This window comes from Coregonus lavaretus (assembly GCF_964263955.1).
Source record: "Coregonus lavaretus genome assembly, chromosome: 28".
Taxonomy (NCBI): Eukaryota; Metazoa; Chordata; class Actinopteri; order Salmoniformes; family Salmonidae; genus Coregonus; species Coregonus lavaretus.
Window position 1 is genome coordinate 5,435,320 of NC_140015.1, and position 15,893 is coordinate 5,451,212.

A 15,893-nucleotide genomic window follows, 5' to 3' on the forward strand; every position below is an offset into this window, starting at 1 on the left:
CAGCATAGATACAGACTCGCGATGTCCGGAGAACGGCTCCCAGATTGCTATGGCCGTTCTGCCGTCTCATCGTTTAACCCCTATTTATAAACAATGCAAAGGGAGGGGCTACTCCCTTCTTCTGGCCAATCACCAGTCTCCCCTCGGGCGTCACCCTCCAAGCGGCACATTTCAAATAACATCATAAAACCTCCCCCCTCTGGCCTGAACAACCAACATTCCATTTCGTCATGAAAAACATTTAACAAAGGCATAATCTTCAGATACGATAGTTCTCTCTGCTACCGCATGGCAAGCGGTACCGGAGTGCCAAGTCTAGGTCCAAAAGACTTCTCAACAGCTTCTACCCCCAAGCCATAAGACTCCTGAACAGCTAATCATGGCTACCCGAACTAATTGCACTGCTGCTACTCTGTTAATTATTTATGCATAGTCACTTTAACTCTACCCACACTTTAACTCTACCCCGCACATTGACTCTGCACCGGTGCCCCCCTGTATATATAGCCTCCCTACTGTTATTTTATTTTACTTCTGCTCTTTTTTTCTCAACACTTCTTTGTTGTTGTTTTATTTTACTTTTTTTTATAAAAAAATTAATGCATTGTTGGTTAAGGGCTGTAAGTAAGCATTTCACTGTAATGTCTACACCTGTTGAATTCGGCGCATGTGGCCAATAAAATTTGATTTGATTTGATTTGAATTGGTTTACAACTAGATGGCCTGAATCAAGTACCCAACTCTGCAACCAGGTACAAGGAGACCAACAGCAGATGCCCAGTACGATACTGGCGATGTTCAACTTGCTGTTCTGAACATAGTCCAATTTGTAAGTCGCTCTGGATAAGAGCGTCTGCTAAATGACGTAAATGTAATAGTCCCTGATCCCTGACCTGCTGAAACCAGAGAGCTGAGAGAGAGAGGGGGGGGGGGGGGGGGGTATGGTGTGTGTGTGTGTGTGTGTTTGTGTGAGAGAGAGAGCGAGCGAGCGATTGAGACAGACAGACAGACAGACAGACAGACAGACAGACAGACAGACAGACAGACAGACAGACAGACAGACAGACAGACAGACAGACAGACAGACAGACAGACAGACAGACAGACAGACAGACAGACAGACAGACAGACAGACAGACAGACAGACAGACAGACAGACAGACAGACAGACAGACAGACAGACAGGCAGGCAGGCAGGCAGGCAGGCAGGCAGGCAGGCAGGCAGGCAGGCAGGCAGGCAGGCAGGCAGGCAGGCAGGCAGACAGAGAGAGAGAGAGAGAGAGAGAGAGAGAGAGGGATAGAAGAGGGTAGGGTAAGGAGGATAGAAGAGAGGCCATTGCATACCAAAGACAGAAAAGAATGCTGAGTATAGTGATTTGAACCAACCCTGAAAGTGCTCAATAAATCCACTCACCCAAGACAGCACAGATGTTGCAGACCTGGGAAAAGATACAGCTCTGTGGATCATAGGTGCTGCGATAGCATTATACTGTAGGAGCACACTAAACATTACACTGCAGTGGGAAAATTGAGGAAATAGTTGAGGAAATAGTTTATGCATCTGTTAGGGAAAATACTGCACCAGTTTAACTGGTCTGTGGTGGTGCCGGTCCTGGATGCTGATTGATTAAGATTAAGATTACTTCATTCGCCAATTGAACACAATGTCCAACCAAAATGTAACTTCTGCTTTATCCCAACCCCTCCAAAACACACACATACATATACAGGTTGGAGCAGGGGGCTGCCACACTTGGCACCTATGGAACAGTTGTTGTGGGGGGTTAAGTGACTTGCTCAAGTGCACAACGGCAGGTAATGGCATCTAGCATTGGATAGTAGCAACCCTCCAGTTTCCTGCTCACTTCCCACCAGACCCGGATTCAAACTGGCAAACCTCCGGTTGCTGGCACGCCTCTCTAACCGCTAGGTTACCTGCCGCACTGCCGATTTAATATCTTTCCAGATGTAATTTATTTCATGATGACAAACGGCGAAAGCTTGTTCTAGCTGAGGTATCACTACTTGGTACACCACATCAAATAACAAGAGAAAAAATAAAAGTATTGCCACTGTACCGTTCCTCTCTATGCCCAGTCATACAATTCATAAACATAATCTCCACTTAAGTTGGAATGTATGTGTGGTAACATGATTTGTGTACTGTAGGTCTGCCTAACTCTGGAGTCGTTAAACCCTTTACAGTGTTGTAAAGACCAGTGGGACTCCTACCTGATGTAGGTGAATCTCTCTGTGATATTAAAAGTCTCAGCGATACCTGGCAAGAACAAGAACTGTGTTAAGTACTTCAATACTTCAGTGAAACTAAAACCTTTTTCAGAACACACTGTGGAGTTTGACACACTAACAAATTGTTTTGTTTCTCGCTCTCAGAACGTACATTTTCTGTGTCTGTTACTTGCACCAATAGTACTTTTTTATTATAGACACCATTTCATTGGACATTAGCTTGAGATCTCAGTGACCACAGCAAACCAGCCGGTCAGATACTCGCACCGTCCATACGCCCACAGTGCCAAACACCGCCAAGCCGATCGGAAGCAGTGCACAGGACCACATTATGATCCACTTAGGTCACCTGGGATAGATGAAACTAGACACCCAGGTGTCATTAAATGATCCTCTTTGCTCTTCTGATGATTATCTAATCATATATAGACACAAGCTATGGACTAAATATGTAATATGTTCTCTACTCTGTTTTGGAACACAGAGATACAGTATAATGTACTTAAAAAATATATTTGCCACTCAGTTCATATGATTCTGTACGTAAATGTGAAACACTCCATTTAATATGATATATTTAGGTTACATTATTAATTAGGTTATGTTAGGTTACATTATTAATGGAATAGCGCTCGTACAATACCATCCGAATTATTGGATGCATAGTATCATAAGTCTTACCCGGTCGTACAATAGCATACGAATTGGAGACCAGGTTGCTTGCTGCGCTGTAACATCAAATTAGAATTATTTATTTAGCTAAAATGCAACAGTTGTCCCCTACTCAACTCGAACACACAACCTTTGGATCGCTAGATGGTCGTGGATTACACACTCCACCCAACTGACCGACTGACCGACCAACCAATCTCCCTCCTTTTTTTTCTGTCTTAGTAGGTATCATACATCTTGGAGGTGCTAAGAAATACATAAAGTGTGTTTCATATGGCTCTGAGGCCAGGCTGATTTACATGGCCTGATGGTGCCACCATGTGGTAGAATGAACTAACTGCAGTATAGCACCTCTCTCACCCTCACCATACCGATTCCTGTAACAGTGAAAGCAATACCATGAGACAACCTACAGAGAGAGGAAAAACATAGCAACCACCAGTGCTGTAGTCAAAAGATGAACAAAGATCAGAAAAATCAATCTATATTTCCCATAAACTCAACAGAAGCCAAACAAAAAGAGGTTTAGCTAAGGAAATGCCGCATCAAAAAGAGTAGTATTTTTTTAAATAAAAAAGAGTAGCATTTTATTCAACAATAGGTTTAAATATGTACACTTATGTAGAGCTTCATCAGTCAGAGCTTCATCAGGCAGAGCTTGAATGTTCAATTATTATATAATTATTACATTACTGTTCTGTTGGCTGTACTATTGTTTATCACGATCCCACCACTGTTGATGCTCTGGGTCTTGCTGAGGCCTTGGTTCTGCACGGTGAGCTGGTGACAGTCGATGTGACGGAACTCCGATGCAAAGACGCCAAATAGGACAAAGAAGCACATGACCAGAGTCCACTCAGAAATGGATGCCATTGAGTGGTAGCCAGTATCAAAGAGTAGACAAATGGCCACTGAGGAGGAAAGGGGAGTCAAGGAGCACAACCCGAACAGGTGACCTTAATGTCTAAAATATAGTTGTTTTTAGGGAGGACATACAGTGAGAGGAAAAAGTATTTGATCCCCTGCTGATTTTGTACGTTTGCCCACTGACAAAGACATGATCAGTCTATAATTTTAATGGTAGGTTTATTTGAACAGTGAGAGACAGAATAACAACAACAAAAATCCAGAAAAACGCATGTCAAAAATGTTATAAATTGATTTGCATATTAATGAGGGAAATAAGTATTTGACCCCCTCTCAATCAGAAAGATTTCTGGCTCCCAGGTGTCTTTTATACAGGTAACGAGCTGAGATTAGGAGCACACTCTTAAAGGGAGTGCTCCTAATCTCAGTTTATTACCTGTATAAAAGACACCTGTCCACATAAGCAATAAATCAATCAGATTCCAAACTCTCCACCAAGGCCAAGACCAAAGAGCTCTCCAAGGATGTCAGGGGCAAGATTGTAGACCTACACAAGGCTGGAATGGGCTACAAGACCATCTCCAAGCAGCTTGGTGAGAAGGTGACAACAGTTGGTGCGATTATTCGCAAATGGAAGAAACACAAAATAACTGTCAATCTCCCTCGGTCTGGGGCTCCATGCAAGATCTCACCTCGTGGAGTTGCAATGATCATGAGAACGGTGAGGAATCAGCCCAGAACTACACGGGAGGATCTTGTCAATGATCTCAAGGCAGCTGGGACCATAGTCACCAAGAAAACAATTGGTAACACACTACGCCGTGAAGGACTGAAATCCTGCAGCGCCCGCAAGGTCCCCCTGCTCAAGAAAGCACATATACAGGCCCGTCTGAAGTTTATCAATGAACATCTGAATGATTCAGAGGAGAACTGGGTGAAAGTGTTGTGGTCAGATGAGACCAAAATCGAGCTCTTTGGCATTAACTCAACTCGCCGTGTTTGGAGGAGGAGGAATGCTGCCTATGACCCCAAGAACACCATACCCACCGTCAAACATGGAGGTGGAAACATTATGCTTTGGGGGTGTTTTTCTGCTAAGGGGACAGGACAACTTCAACGCATCAAAGGGACGATGGACGGGGCCATGTACCGTCAAATCTTGGGTGAGAACCTCCTTCCCTCAGCCAGGGCATTGAAAATGGGTCGTGGATGGGTATTCCAGCATGACAATGACCCAAAACACACGGCCAAGGCAACAAAGGAGTGACTCAAGAAGAAGCACATTAAGGTTCTGGAGTGGCCTAGCCAGTCTCCAGACCTTAATCCCATAGAAAATCTGTGGAGGGAGCTGAAGGTTCGAGTTGCCAAACATCAGCCTTGAAACCTTAATGACTTGGAGAAGATCTGCTAAGAGGAGTGGGACAAAATCCCTCTTGAGATGTGTGCAAACCTGGTGGCCAACTACAAGAAACGTCTGACCTCTGTGATTGCCAACAAGGGTTTTGCCACCAAGTACTAAGTCATGTTTTGCAGAGGGGTCAAATACTTATTTCCCTCATTAAAATGCAAATACATTTATAACATTTTTGACATGCATTTTTCTGGATTTTTTTGTTGTTATTCTGCTTCGGAGTAAGTAATCTGCAGCATCTATTCACCTAGAGCCTACCTCTTTGTTTCTGTTGAAAGGGGAGAATATGTCCTCAATGTTTTGACTGCAGCAGTGATGGATGCTATGATTCGTCCCTCTGTTGGTTGTCACATGGTATTGCTTTCACTGTTACAGGAATATCTGTGTGAAGGTGCTGTGGGGGTGCTGTACTGCACTTAGTCAATTCTAGCACAAGGTGGCAACATCAAGCCTATACTCACTTCAACATACAATGATTAACCTTTGTTTTGTTTGACTATTCTTGGGACACTCTGTTACCAGGCTATATGTGCCTCTGACAGTTTCCTGTCTAAGGCTCTGAGGAAGGCTCTGAGGAAGGTGTCTGACATGTCTGAATGTAAGCCGGTTTGTTTGTCCCGTAAATAAACCTCAAAGATCATTGCAGACATCTGTGTTCCTTTTTCTTTTTCTGGGATATTCACCATGTGAAGTGTCCTGGGCTAAGATGTTGTTATGGATTCCTGAGTTCCTCAGTTGAGGACCTTTGTCCCTTTTTATTTAAATTGGGTTAAAGTGTATCTGGGTGTCTCAGTTGTCTCGTTTCATCTTTCTCAGGTGACCTAAGGAAACAATAATGTGGCTCTGGGCGCTGCTTCCAATCTGTTTGGCGGTGTTTAGCACTGTGGGAATATGGGTGGTGTGAGTATCTAACAGACTGGTCTGCTCTCCAGCTACTTGTCTGGATAGAATAACAGTGTGGTCTTATGCTACGGTACAATGAGATGGTGTTGATGATAAGAAAGTTATTATCAGTGCAAATAACAAACAGAACATGTATGTCATGAGAGCAAGAAAAATATCACTGAAGTATAGATATACTAACGACAGTTCTTCCCAGGTTTGGTATCGCTGTTTCAAATGTGTGAATATCACAGCGAGATTCCCCTACATCAGGTAAGAGTGACGCTGGTCTTTACAACACTGTAAAGGGTTTACCCTGAATTTCACTGTGTATTTGGACTATGTCAATAGAGGCACTACCACAGACCAGTTAAAGTGGTATAACCACTAACAAAACAGGAAATGTTAATGAGCCCACAACACCACAATACCATGCACACACTGGTGGCTTTTTGTTTTGAAGTCAATATTTCATTACCAAGTCATTTCCAGTATGTAAAGAATTAAAATGTGAATATGTCTTCCAGTGAATGTGGCACCTATGATCCACAGAGCCGTATCTTTTCCCAGGTCTGCAACATCTGTGCTGTCGTGAGTAAGTGAATTTATTCAGCACTTACAGGTTGGTTCATACGACTTTATTATTCTTGTCTTTCGTATGTAAACTCAACCTTCTTCTCCCTTCTATCCTCCCCACTCTACCCTCCTCGACACCCCCTCCCGCTCCTCTCTCTCTCTCTCTCTCTTCCTCTCCCTCTCTCTCTCTTCCTCTCCCTCTCCCTCTCCCTATCTCTGTCAGTCCTGTGGATCGTGGCGATCTGGTTTCAGCAGGTCGCCACGACTATGGTCAGAACAGCAAGGTGAACATCGCCAGCATCGTACTGGGCTTCATCTCCTCTCTGGGCATCTCCATCCTCGGAAGCTTCCGGGTATTGCTTTACGATTACAATAGGATACTATAACTATCCTAGCATGTTCCCATAAAAAGATGACATATTGATATACCCAGATATATTTTTGAGAATATCCTGCCTCGCTCTTTCCCTCTCACCACCATTCCTCTCTCCATCCATCTCTTTCAGCAATCTGTGTTATTTGGCATCCATGTGTTCGGGGCTTTTCTGGCCTTCTTTGTGGGCCTACTTCTGGTTGCAGGTGTGGCTCACCTATAAAGTCCAGCCCTCTAAAGACCGTCGCTGGGTGGGGCCTTTCAGAGCTGCCCTCTGTAGCATCTGCACCATCTTGGTCATCACAAGTATCCTTTAACATCAGATCTATCAGCTGAGAGAAATCAGAAAGAGGGGAGAGCACAAGGGGAGTGCTCGACGATCCAAGATCAATACAGCTGAATGGTGATCCAGGATCAACACAGCTTAATGATGATCCAGGATCAACACAACTAAATTACAATCCAGCTAATTGTAAATGATAAAAAAACAATAATCCAAAATCATGCTTCTTTACCTGAATATACAGTGAAAACATCGCACATAAAAATAATATCATAAACTGTACAGTGAGGGAAAAAAGTATTTGATCCCTGCTGATTTTGTACGTTTGCCCACTGACAAAGACATGATCAGTCTATAATTTTAATGGTAGGTTTATTTGAACAGTGAGCAAATCTTGACCTGTATTTTCTGCAATAACGTTCAGGGGTGACTGCGACATCAGGTAGCATGCTGTCTTTCTAATGCAGTGTGAAACAGTCAATCTTCACCTTCAGCTCGATAGCCTGGCTAAATGGACTGACAAAACAGAGCCTGAAGAAACTGCAGCGTTCTCCTTGGCAGGCAGCCAATCTGTCTGTGCTGATGTAACGGCGGAGGACCGGGTGTCTATTCAGGAGGGTGCAACGTTAAAGGACGTTCAGACAGAAATGTGTTATGTAGAACAGCTAAACGTTCAAAAGGAGTACTTTTCTGCAAACTATTTATGACCAGCTGTTAAGTCATAAAACTGGCCCCCAGGAAAGGGGGTGTTCAAACCTTTGCCTAGCAGGAATGTTTGATCCTCAACCCATGAGGGCAAGTCATGACAACAGCCACCCCCTGCACACAGCACTCACCTAGAGCAAATCAGGAAGGGGTGAGTTTCCCAAATATATTCTTTATGTTTTTAGGAAACACACACCCAAGGCTGCTTGTCCTAAAGGCTTGGACACATAGTGCTATATGCCTATTTAATCAGAAACACTCACAATAGTACTGAAAACAGATTTGGTACAATATATATTAACAAAATGGACTTTTGCACTGCACTTTAATTGTTTAAATGTTTGTAAAAAGAAATCTGATGTAACTGGTGTTTCAAAATGTTTCGAAATTATGTTTTAAATATGTTTGCACTGGGAGAACAAGATACTGATGGAAGGCTCGATATTCTCTGTACACTATGTTTAAAGTTACATTTTATTAAACATGAACAAAATTAAAAACACTTGCGTAAACCCTCATGACTTACAAAAAAAAATACTTTGTTCAAGTATCCATTCCTGTATCACATCACATTAAAGTTTATTTGAATTTCCGTGGTAATAATCAGTGAATTCACATTTATACTGTAGATATGTTTCCAGTGTTCATGTCTTGATGTACCATTTAAATGATGTCTGTTGGAACAAAAATAAAACAAAAGGGGAGAAAATCTTAGATCCACTTGACTGAGTAACAGTACAAGAAGACAATTAGATTCGTGATAAAACATTTTTTATAGAACTTTAAGACAATATATTAATTTTCTCAATACTTTCATAACATAATATTAAATAAGTAAATAAATAACAACAGTAATACAAAAGTTGTGTGTGTGTGTGTCTACTAATAAATGCTGGGTTGCAGTTGAGTTGCAGGCATTGGGTCACTTAATTGGGTTGATTTCTTTCAAAACTGCTGGGTTATTGAGATATGACCCAGCGGGTCAGCTCAGAAGACTGGAGTCATGGCTTTCAGATAGTTATTTTTGGCCACCCGTGAGAGTAAATGTCATTCCGGTTCATGTGTTCTGTTGTATTGTTATCACGTCAAGGTTAAACACTGACACGTTTGAAGCTTTAATGAGGCTTACACAAGTACCTATGGATTACATTAAGAAAAATACCCAGCTGCTGGGTCAACCCAATTGATGGTTAAATTAACACATCTTTGGGTAATCCATACAACCCAACATGTTGGGTTATTTACGCAACCCAACTAGCTGGGTAAAAATAACCCAGCGTGTGTGTGTGTCTTAAAATGCTAAGCTATGAACAGTGTATCAATGCATGGTCATTGTCATGGTCTCATTGGCTGTTCATCATTCTGATCACTCCGTTAGTGCTCTGTGTCTTCAGACCTTGTTTCTGCACGGTGAGCTGGTGGAAGTCGATGTGACGGAACTCGGACCCAAAGAGGCCAAAAAGGACAAAGAAGGACATGACCAAGGCCCACTCACAAATGGCCGCTCTAGATTTGTAGCCGGTATTATGGAGTATAGCCACTGGGGAGGGAAAGGCCAGTCAAGGAGCAACAACACAAGCAGATGACCTGTCAATGTCTAAACTATACAGTTTGTATACAGTCTCATTCCCAGCTAAGTGTAGTGTACCACTGTACTGCCCGTCTGGCCAGGGAATATACACTACAGTCATAGCCTCCATTGTTTTTGTGTCATATTTTCACTGGTATGGAAGTTTCTAGATTTTGCATAAACAATGTTTAGCATTCATCAACAGTGAGTAATAGATGCTTTATATCTTCCTACATGAAGAGACATTCTCTGAGAATGGAGAGCGCCCCAGCGTTATGGTCTGTAAGGATACTGGTGATGACCAGGACGGTGCAGATGCTACAGAAGGTAGCTCGAAGAGGTCCAACCCAGTGACGGTCTTTAAAGGGATGGGCTTTGTAGCAGAGCCACACCTGCAACCAGAAGTAGGCTAGGCCCACGAAGAAGGCCAAAAACGCTCCCAACAAGTGGATCCCCATCACTACAGATTGCTGAAAGAGAGGGAGGGAGGGATGGGAGAGAGGATGGAACGAAGGAGATATTGTCAGCAATTATCAGGGTATAACAATATGTCAACTTTCTATGTGTACATGCGAGGGGAGGAGGATATTTAAGCAATAAGGCCCGAGGAGGTGTGGTATATGGCCAATATACCACGGCTAAGGGCTGTTCTTAAGCACGACGCAACGTGGGGTTTGTGGCCAAACCCCTGAGGTGCCTTATTGCTATTATAAACTGGTTACCAACGTAATTAGAGCAGTAAAAATAAATGTTTTCTTGTACCCGTGGTATACGGTCTGATATACCATGGCCAATCAGCATTCAGGGCTCGAACCACCCAGTTTATAATAGGACTTGTATCATGATAATACAGAGATGTTATAACAGTATTGCGATAACTGCCTTTAACACAATAGTTTACGCTGAAGTGAGATTCTAAACGATACCTGGAAGTTTCCGATGATGGAGATGCCCACACAGGAGATGAAGCCCAGTACGATGCTGGCGATGTTCACCTTGCTGTTCTGACCATAGTCCCTGACCTGCTGAAAGCGGATCACTACAACCCACAGGGCTGACACATAGAGAGAGAAGGGGGTATTAAGTGTGTGTGTGTGTGTGTGTGCGTGCATGCGTGCATCTATTCACTTACCCAAGACAGCACAGACGTTGCAGATCTGAGCAAAGATGCAGCTCTGTGGATTATAGGTGCCACATTCACTATGGAAGACAAATTCACATTTCAATTCTCTACGACTAGAAACAAAGAACATCAGACGTAGGAACCTCAACATGTGTATTGGTTAATTTAACAATACACACCTTATTGTTTCCCATACTTTATGTAAAAAAATACATCTTAGTTTTTGCTTCAAATCATCCTAAAGCTGCACCATCGAGCGTGTCCTGACCGGTTGCATCTGGGCCTGTGCCTGTGTATGTCTGTGTGGGTGTGTGCATGTGTGCTAAGGTATGGAGAATCAGATCAGGTGGTCAGTCCAGTTCAAGTGTTCAGTAGTCTGATGGCTTGTGGATAGAAACGGTCTCTGAGCCTGTTGGTATCAGACCTTATGCTCTGATACCGTCTACTGTCCACGACCGCAAGGCCCTCCAGTGGGTGGTGAAGACCCATCCAGGACATCTACTCAAAACGGTGCCTTTGGAAGGCTATTACATCATCAAGGACCCCACACATGAGCTGTTCACTCCCTTACCGTCGGGAAGATGGTATCAGAGCATGAGGTCTGATACCAACAGGCTCAGAGACGGTGTCTATACACAAGCCATCAGACTGCTGAACACTTGAACTGGACTGACCACCTGCTCTGACTCGCCACACCTTCGAACACATGTACTCACTCACACACACACCCACACACACACATCACAACTGCTGCTACCAGACTCTTATTATACTGCTCAATTAATAGACGTACACCTCTCCCCCCCTTTCACAATACACGTGTAAAATGGACTATAAATTGTACTTTCCTGTATTATACTTACACTGAGTGTACAAAACATTAGGAACACCTACTCTTTCCATGACATAGACTGACCAGGTGAAACCTATGATCCCTTATTGATGTCACCTGTTAAATCCACTTCAATCAGTGTAGATGAAGGGGAGGAGACAGGTTAAAGACAGATTTTTAAGCCTTGAGACATGGATTGTGTATCTGTGCCAATGGGCAAGACAAAAGATTTAAGTGCCTTTGAACGGGGAATGGCAGTAGGTGCCAGGCTCATCAATTTGAGTGTGTCAAGAGCTACAACGTTGCTGGATTTTTCACACTCAACAGTTTTTTGTGTATCAAGAATGGTCCACCACCCAAAAGACATCCAGCCAACATGACTTTGTAGAATCCATGCCCCAACAAATTGAGGCTGTTCTGAGGGCAAAAGCGGGTGCAACTCAATATTAGGAAGGCATTCCTAATGTTTTGTACACTCAGTGCATGCTAAAATGTTTATTTTATCCTCTGCCATATACTTTATGTTCGTATTCTTACATGTAATTATTTGTTATTGTTGTTGCATTGTTGAGAAGGGTACCTGCAAGTATGTTTTTAATTGGACGGTGTATACCATGCGTATCCCGTACATACAGTACCAGTCAAAAGTTTGGACACACCTACTCATTCAAGGGTTTTTCTTTACTTTTACTATTTTCTACATTGTAGAATAATAGTGAAGACATCAAAACTATGAAATAACACATATGGAATCATGTAGTAACCAAAAAGGTGTTAAACAAATCTAAATACAGTGAGGGAAAAAAGTATTTGATCCCCTGCTGATTTTGTACGTTTGCCCACTGACAAAGAAATGATCAGTCTATAATTTTAAAGGTAGGTTTATTTGAACAGTGAGAGACAGAATAACAGCAAAAAAATCCAGAAGAACACATGTAAAAAATGTTGTAAATTGATTTGCATTTTAATGAGGGAAATAAGTATGTGAAAGATTTCTGGTTCCCCGGTGTCTTTTATACAGGTAACGAGCTGAGATTAGGACTCTTAAAGGTAATGCTCCTAATCTCAGCTTGTTACCTATATGAAAGACACCTGTCCACAGAAGCAATCAATCAATCAGATTCCAAGTTCTCCACCATGGCCAAGACCAAAGAGCTCTCCAAGGATGTCAGGGACAAGATTGTAGACCTACACAAGGCTGGAATGGGCTACAAGACCATCGCCAAGCAGCTTGGTGAGAAGGTGACAACAGTTGGTGTGATTATTCGCAAATGGAAGAAACACAAAATAACTGTCAATCTCCCTCAGCCTGGGGCTCCATGCAAGATCTCACCTCGTGGAGTTGCAATGATCATGAGAACGGTGAGGAATCAGTCCAGAACTACACGGGAGGATCTTGTCAATGATCTCAAGGCAGCTGGGACCATAGTCACCAAGAAAACAATTGGTAACACACTACGCCGTGAAGGACTGAAATCCTGCAGCGCCCGCAAGGTCCCCCTGCTCAAGAAAGCGCATATACAGGCCCGTCTGAAGATTGCCAATGAACATCTGAATGATTCAGAGGAGAACTGCGTGAAAGTGTTGTGGTCAGATGAGACCAGAATCGAGCTCTTTGGCATCAACTCAACTCGCCGTGTTTGGAGGAGGAGGAATGCTGCCTATGACCCCAAGAACACCATCCCCACCGTCAAACGTGGAGGTGGAAACATTATGCTTTGGGGGTGTTTTTCTACTAAGGGGACAGGACAACTTCACCGCATCAAAAGGACGATGGACTGGGCCATGTACCGTCAAATCTTGGGTGAGAACCTCCTTCCCTCAGCCAGGGCATTGAAAATGGGTCGTGGATGGGTATTCCAGCATGACAATGACCATAAACACACGGCCAAGGCAACAAAGGAGTGGCTCAAAAAGAGGCACATTAAGGTCCTGGAGTGGCCTAGCCAGTCTCCAGACCTTAATCCCATAGAAAATCTGTGGAGGGAGCTGAAGGTTCGAGTTGCCAAACGTCAGCCTCGAAACCTTAATGACTTGGTGAAGATCTGCAAAGAGGAGTGGGATAAAATCCCTCCTGAGATGTGTGCAAACCTGGTGGCCAACTACAAGAAACATCTGACCTCTGTGATTGCCAACAAGGGTTTTGCCACCAAGTACTAAGTCATGTTTTGCAGAGGGGTCAAATACTTATTTCCCTCATTAAAATGCAAATCAATTTATAAAATTTTTGACATGCATTTTTCAAAAAAAATGTGTTGTTATTCTGTCTCTCACTGTTCAAATAAACCTACCATTAAAATTATAGACTGATCATGTCTTTGTCAGTGGGCAAACGTACAAAATCAGCAGGGGATCAAATACTTTTTTCCCTCACTGTATATTTTATATTTAAGATTCTTCAAAGTAGCCACCCTTTGCCTTGATGACAGCTTTGCACACTCTTGGCATTATCTCAACCAGCTTCACCTGGAATGCTTTTCCAACAGTCTTGAAGGAGTTCCCACATATGCTGAACACTTGTTGGCTGCTTTTCCTTCCCTCTGCCGTCCGACTCATTCCAAACCATCTCAATTGGGTTGAGGTCGAAAGATTGTGGAGGCGAGGTCATCTGATGCAGCATTCCATCACTCTCCTTCTTGCTAAAATAGCCCTTACACAGCCTGGAGGTGTGTTGGGTCATTGTCCTGTTGAAAAAGAAATGATAGTCCTACTAAGCCCAAACCAGATGGGATGGCGTATCGCTGCAGAATGCTGTGGTAGCCATGCTGGTTAAGTGTGCCTTGAATTCCAAATAAATCACAGACAGTGTCACCTGAAAAGCAGCCCCACACCATAACACCTCTTCCTCCAAGCTTTACGGTGGGAACTACACATGCGGAGATCATCCGTTCACCCACACCGCATCTCACAAAGACACAGCGGTTGGAACCAAAAATCTCAAATTTGGACTCCAGACCAAAGGTCAAATGCCCAAGCAGGTTTCTTCTTATTACTGGTGTCCTTTAATAGTAGTTTCTTTGCAGCAATTCGACCATGAAGGCCTGATTCACACAGTCCCCTCTGAACAGTTGATGTTGAAATGTGTCTGTGACTTGAACTCTGTGAAGCATTTATTTGGGCTGCAATTTCTGAGGCTGGTAACTCTAATGAACTTATCCTCTGCAGCAGAGGTAACTCTGGGTCTTCCAGTTCTGTGGCGGTCCTCATAAGAGCCAGTTTCATCTGTTCCGTATTGACTGACCTTCATGTCTTAAAGTAATGATGGACTGTCATTTCTCTTTGCTTATTTTAGCTGTTCTTGCCATAATATAGACTCAGTCTTTTACCAAATAGGGCTATCTTCTGTATACCCCCCTACCTTGCCACAACACAACTGATTGGCTCAAACGCATTAAGAAGGAAAGAAATTCCACAAATTAACTTTTAACAAGGCACACCTGTTAATTGAAATGCATTCCAGGTGACTACCTCATGAAGCTGGTTGAGAGAATGCCAAGAGTGTGCAAAGCTGTCATCAAGGCAAAGGGTGGCTAATTAATATTAAAGTAATATAGTGTTGATTCCTCAATTATTAACTTTTCATTTTGATCCATGCCATTGGGAAACTGTTTGGAGTACTGTGAGACATTGACAGTGTGACTCCTACCTGATGTAGGGGAATCTCTCTGTGATGTTAACAGTCTCATTCGATACAGCGATACCAAACCTGGCAAGAACAAAAACTAGTATTAGTTAGTATTGTAATACTTCAATTACAACATACATCTTCCAGACCAAACCATGTGGAGGGCAATAATTTGATATTTGTTTTGTTTCTTGCACTCAGAGCACGTGTTGGATTTTTGTTACTTGTGCTGAAAGTAAACATTAACATGTTCTTCATCATCATTGAGAGCACAGTATTCTTCTGCCTATTGATAATAAAGAAGTGGCTGAAGAGGAGAGCCCACATGGATGACAGGTAAAATACTTACACCACCCATATGCCCACAGTGCCAATCACAGCCAAGCAGATCGGAAGCAGTGCCCAGAGCCACATAACGGTCCACTTACCTGAGAAAGACACAATTACTCCTGTGTAGTTTCTTTGAATGCCATGTAGTATCCTGACCCGAGTTTAAATACATGTGTATTTAATTATTTGTTATTAAATACTTTTTTTTGGACTTTTTTATTTATTTTTATTTTAAATAATGTGGCCAAAATCAACTACTTCTATTGGAAGTATTTGAATCTATTGTCAAATAATTTCATATAAAAAGTGTACTATTTGAAAATATTTTCAGATTTACGGTACCAGTCAAAAGTTTGGACATGCCTACTCATCCAAGGGTTTTTCTTTCGTTTTA

General features: G+C 42.7%; 1 protein-coding gene and 1 pseudogene across 2 annotated transcripts; one reads left to right on the forward strand and one right to left on the reverse strand.

The window, feature by feature from the left end:
* Positions 1-6,035: 6,035 nt before the first annotated feature.
* Positions 6,036-7,348, forward strand: LOC311103840 (modulator of macroautophagy TMEM150B-like; annotated as a pseudogene). Its single transcript has 5 exons — positions 6,036-6,100; positions 6,300-6,355; positions 6,610-6,677; positions 6,882-7,011; positions 7,165-7,348. The product of its transcript is annotated as a modulator of macroautophagy TMEM150B-like (transcript).
* A 1,183-nt stretch (positions 7,349-8,531) lies between these two features.
* Positions 8,532-15,590, reverse strand: LOC311104086 (modulator of macroautophagy TMEM150B-like). The gene is made up of 6 exons (XM_084145749.1): positions 15,519-15,590; positions 15,191-15,250; positions 10,722-10,789; positions 10,516-10,643; positions 9,882-10,059; positions 8,532-9,559 (listed from the first exon to the last, which is right to left on the reverse strand). The coding sequence occupies exons 1-6, from the start codon at positions 15,581-15,583 to the stop codon at positions 9,363-9,365; spliced, it is 696 nt and encodes a 231-aa protein (XP_084001875.1). The 5' UTR covers positions 15,584-15,590; the 3' UTR covers positions 8,532-9,362.
* Between the last annotated feature and the right edge of the window lie 303 nt (positions 15,591-15,893).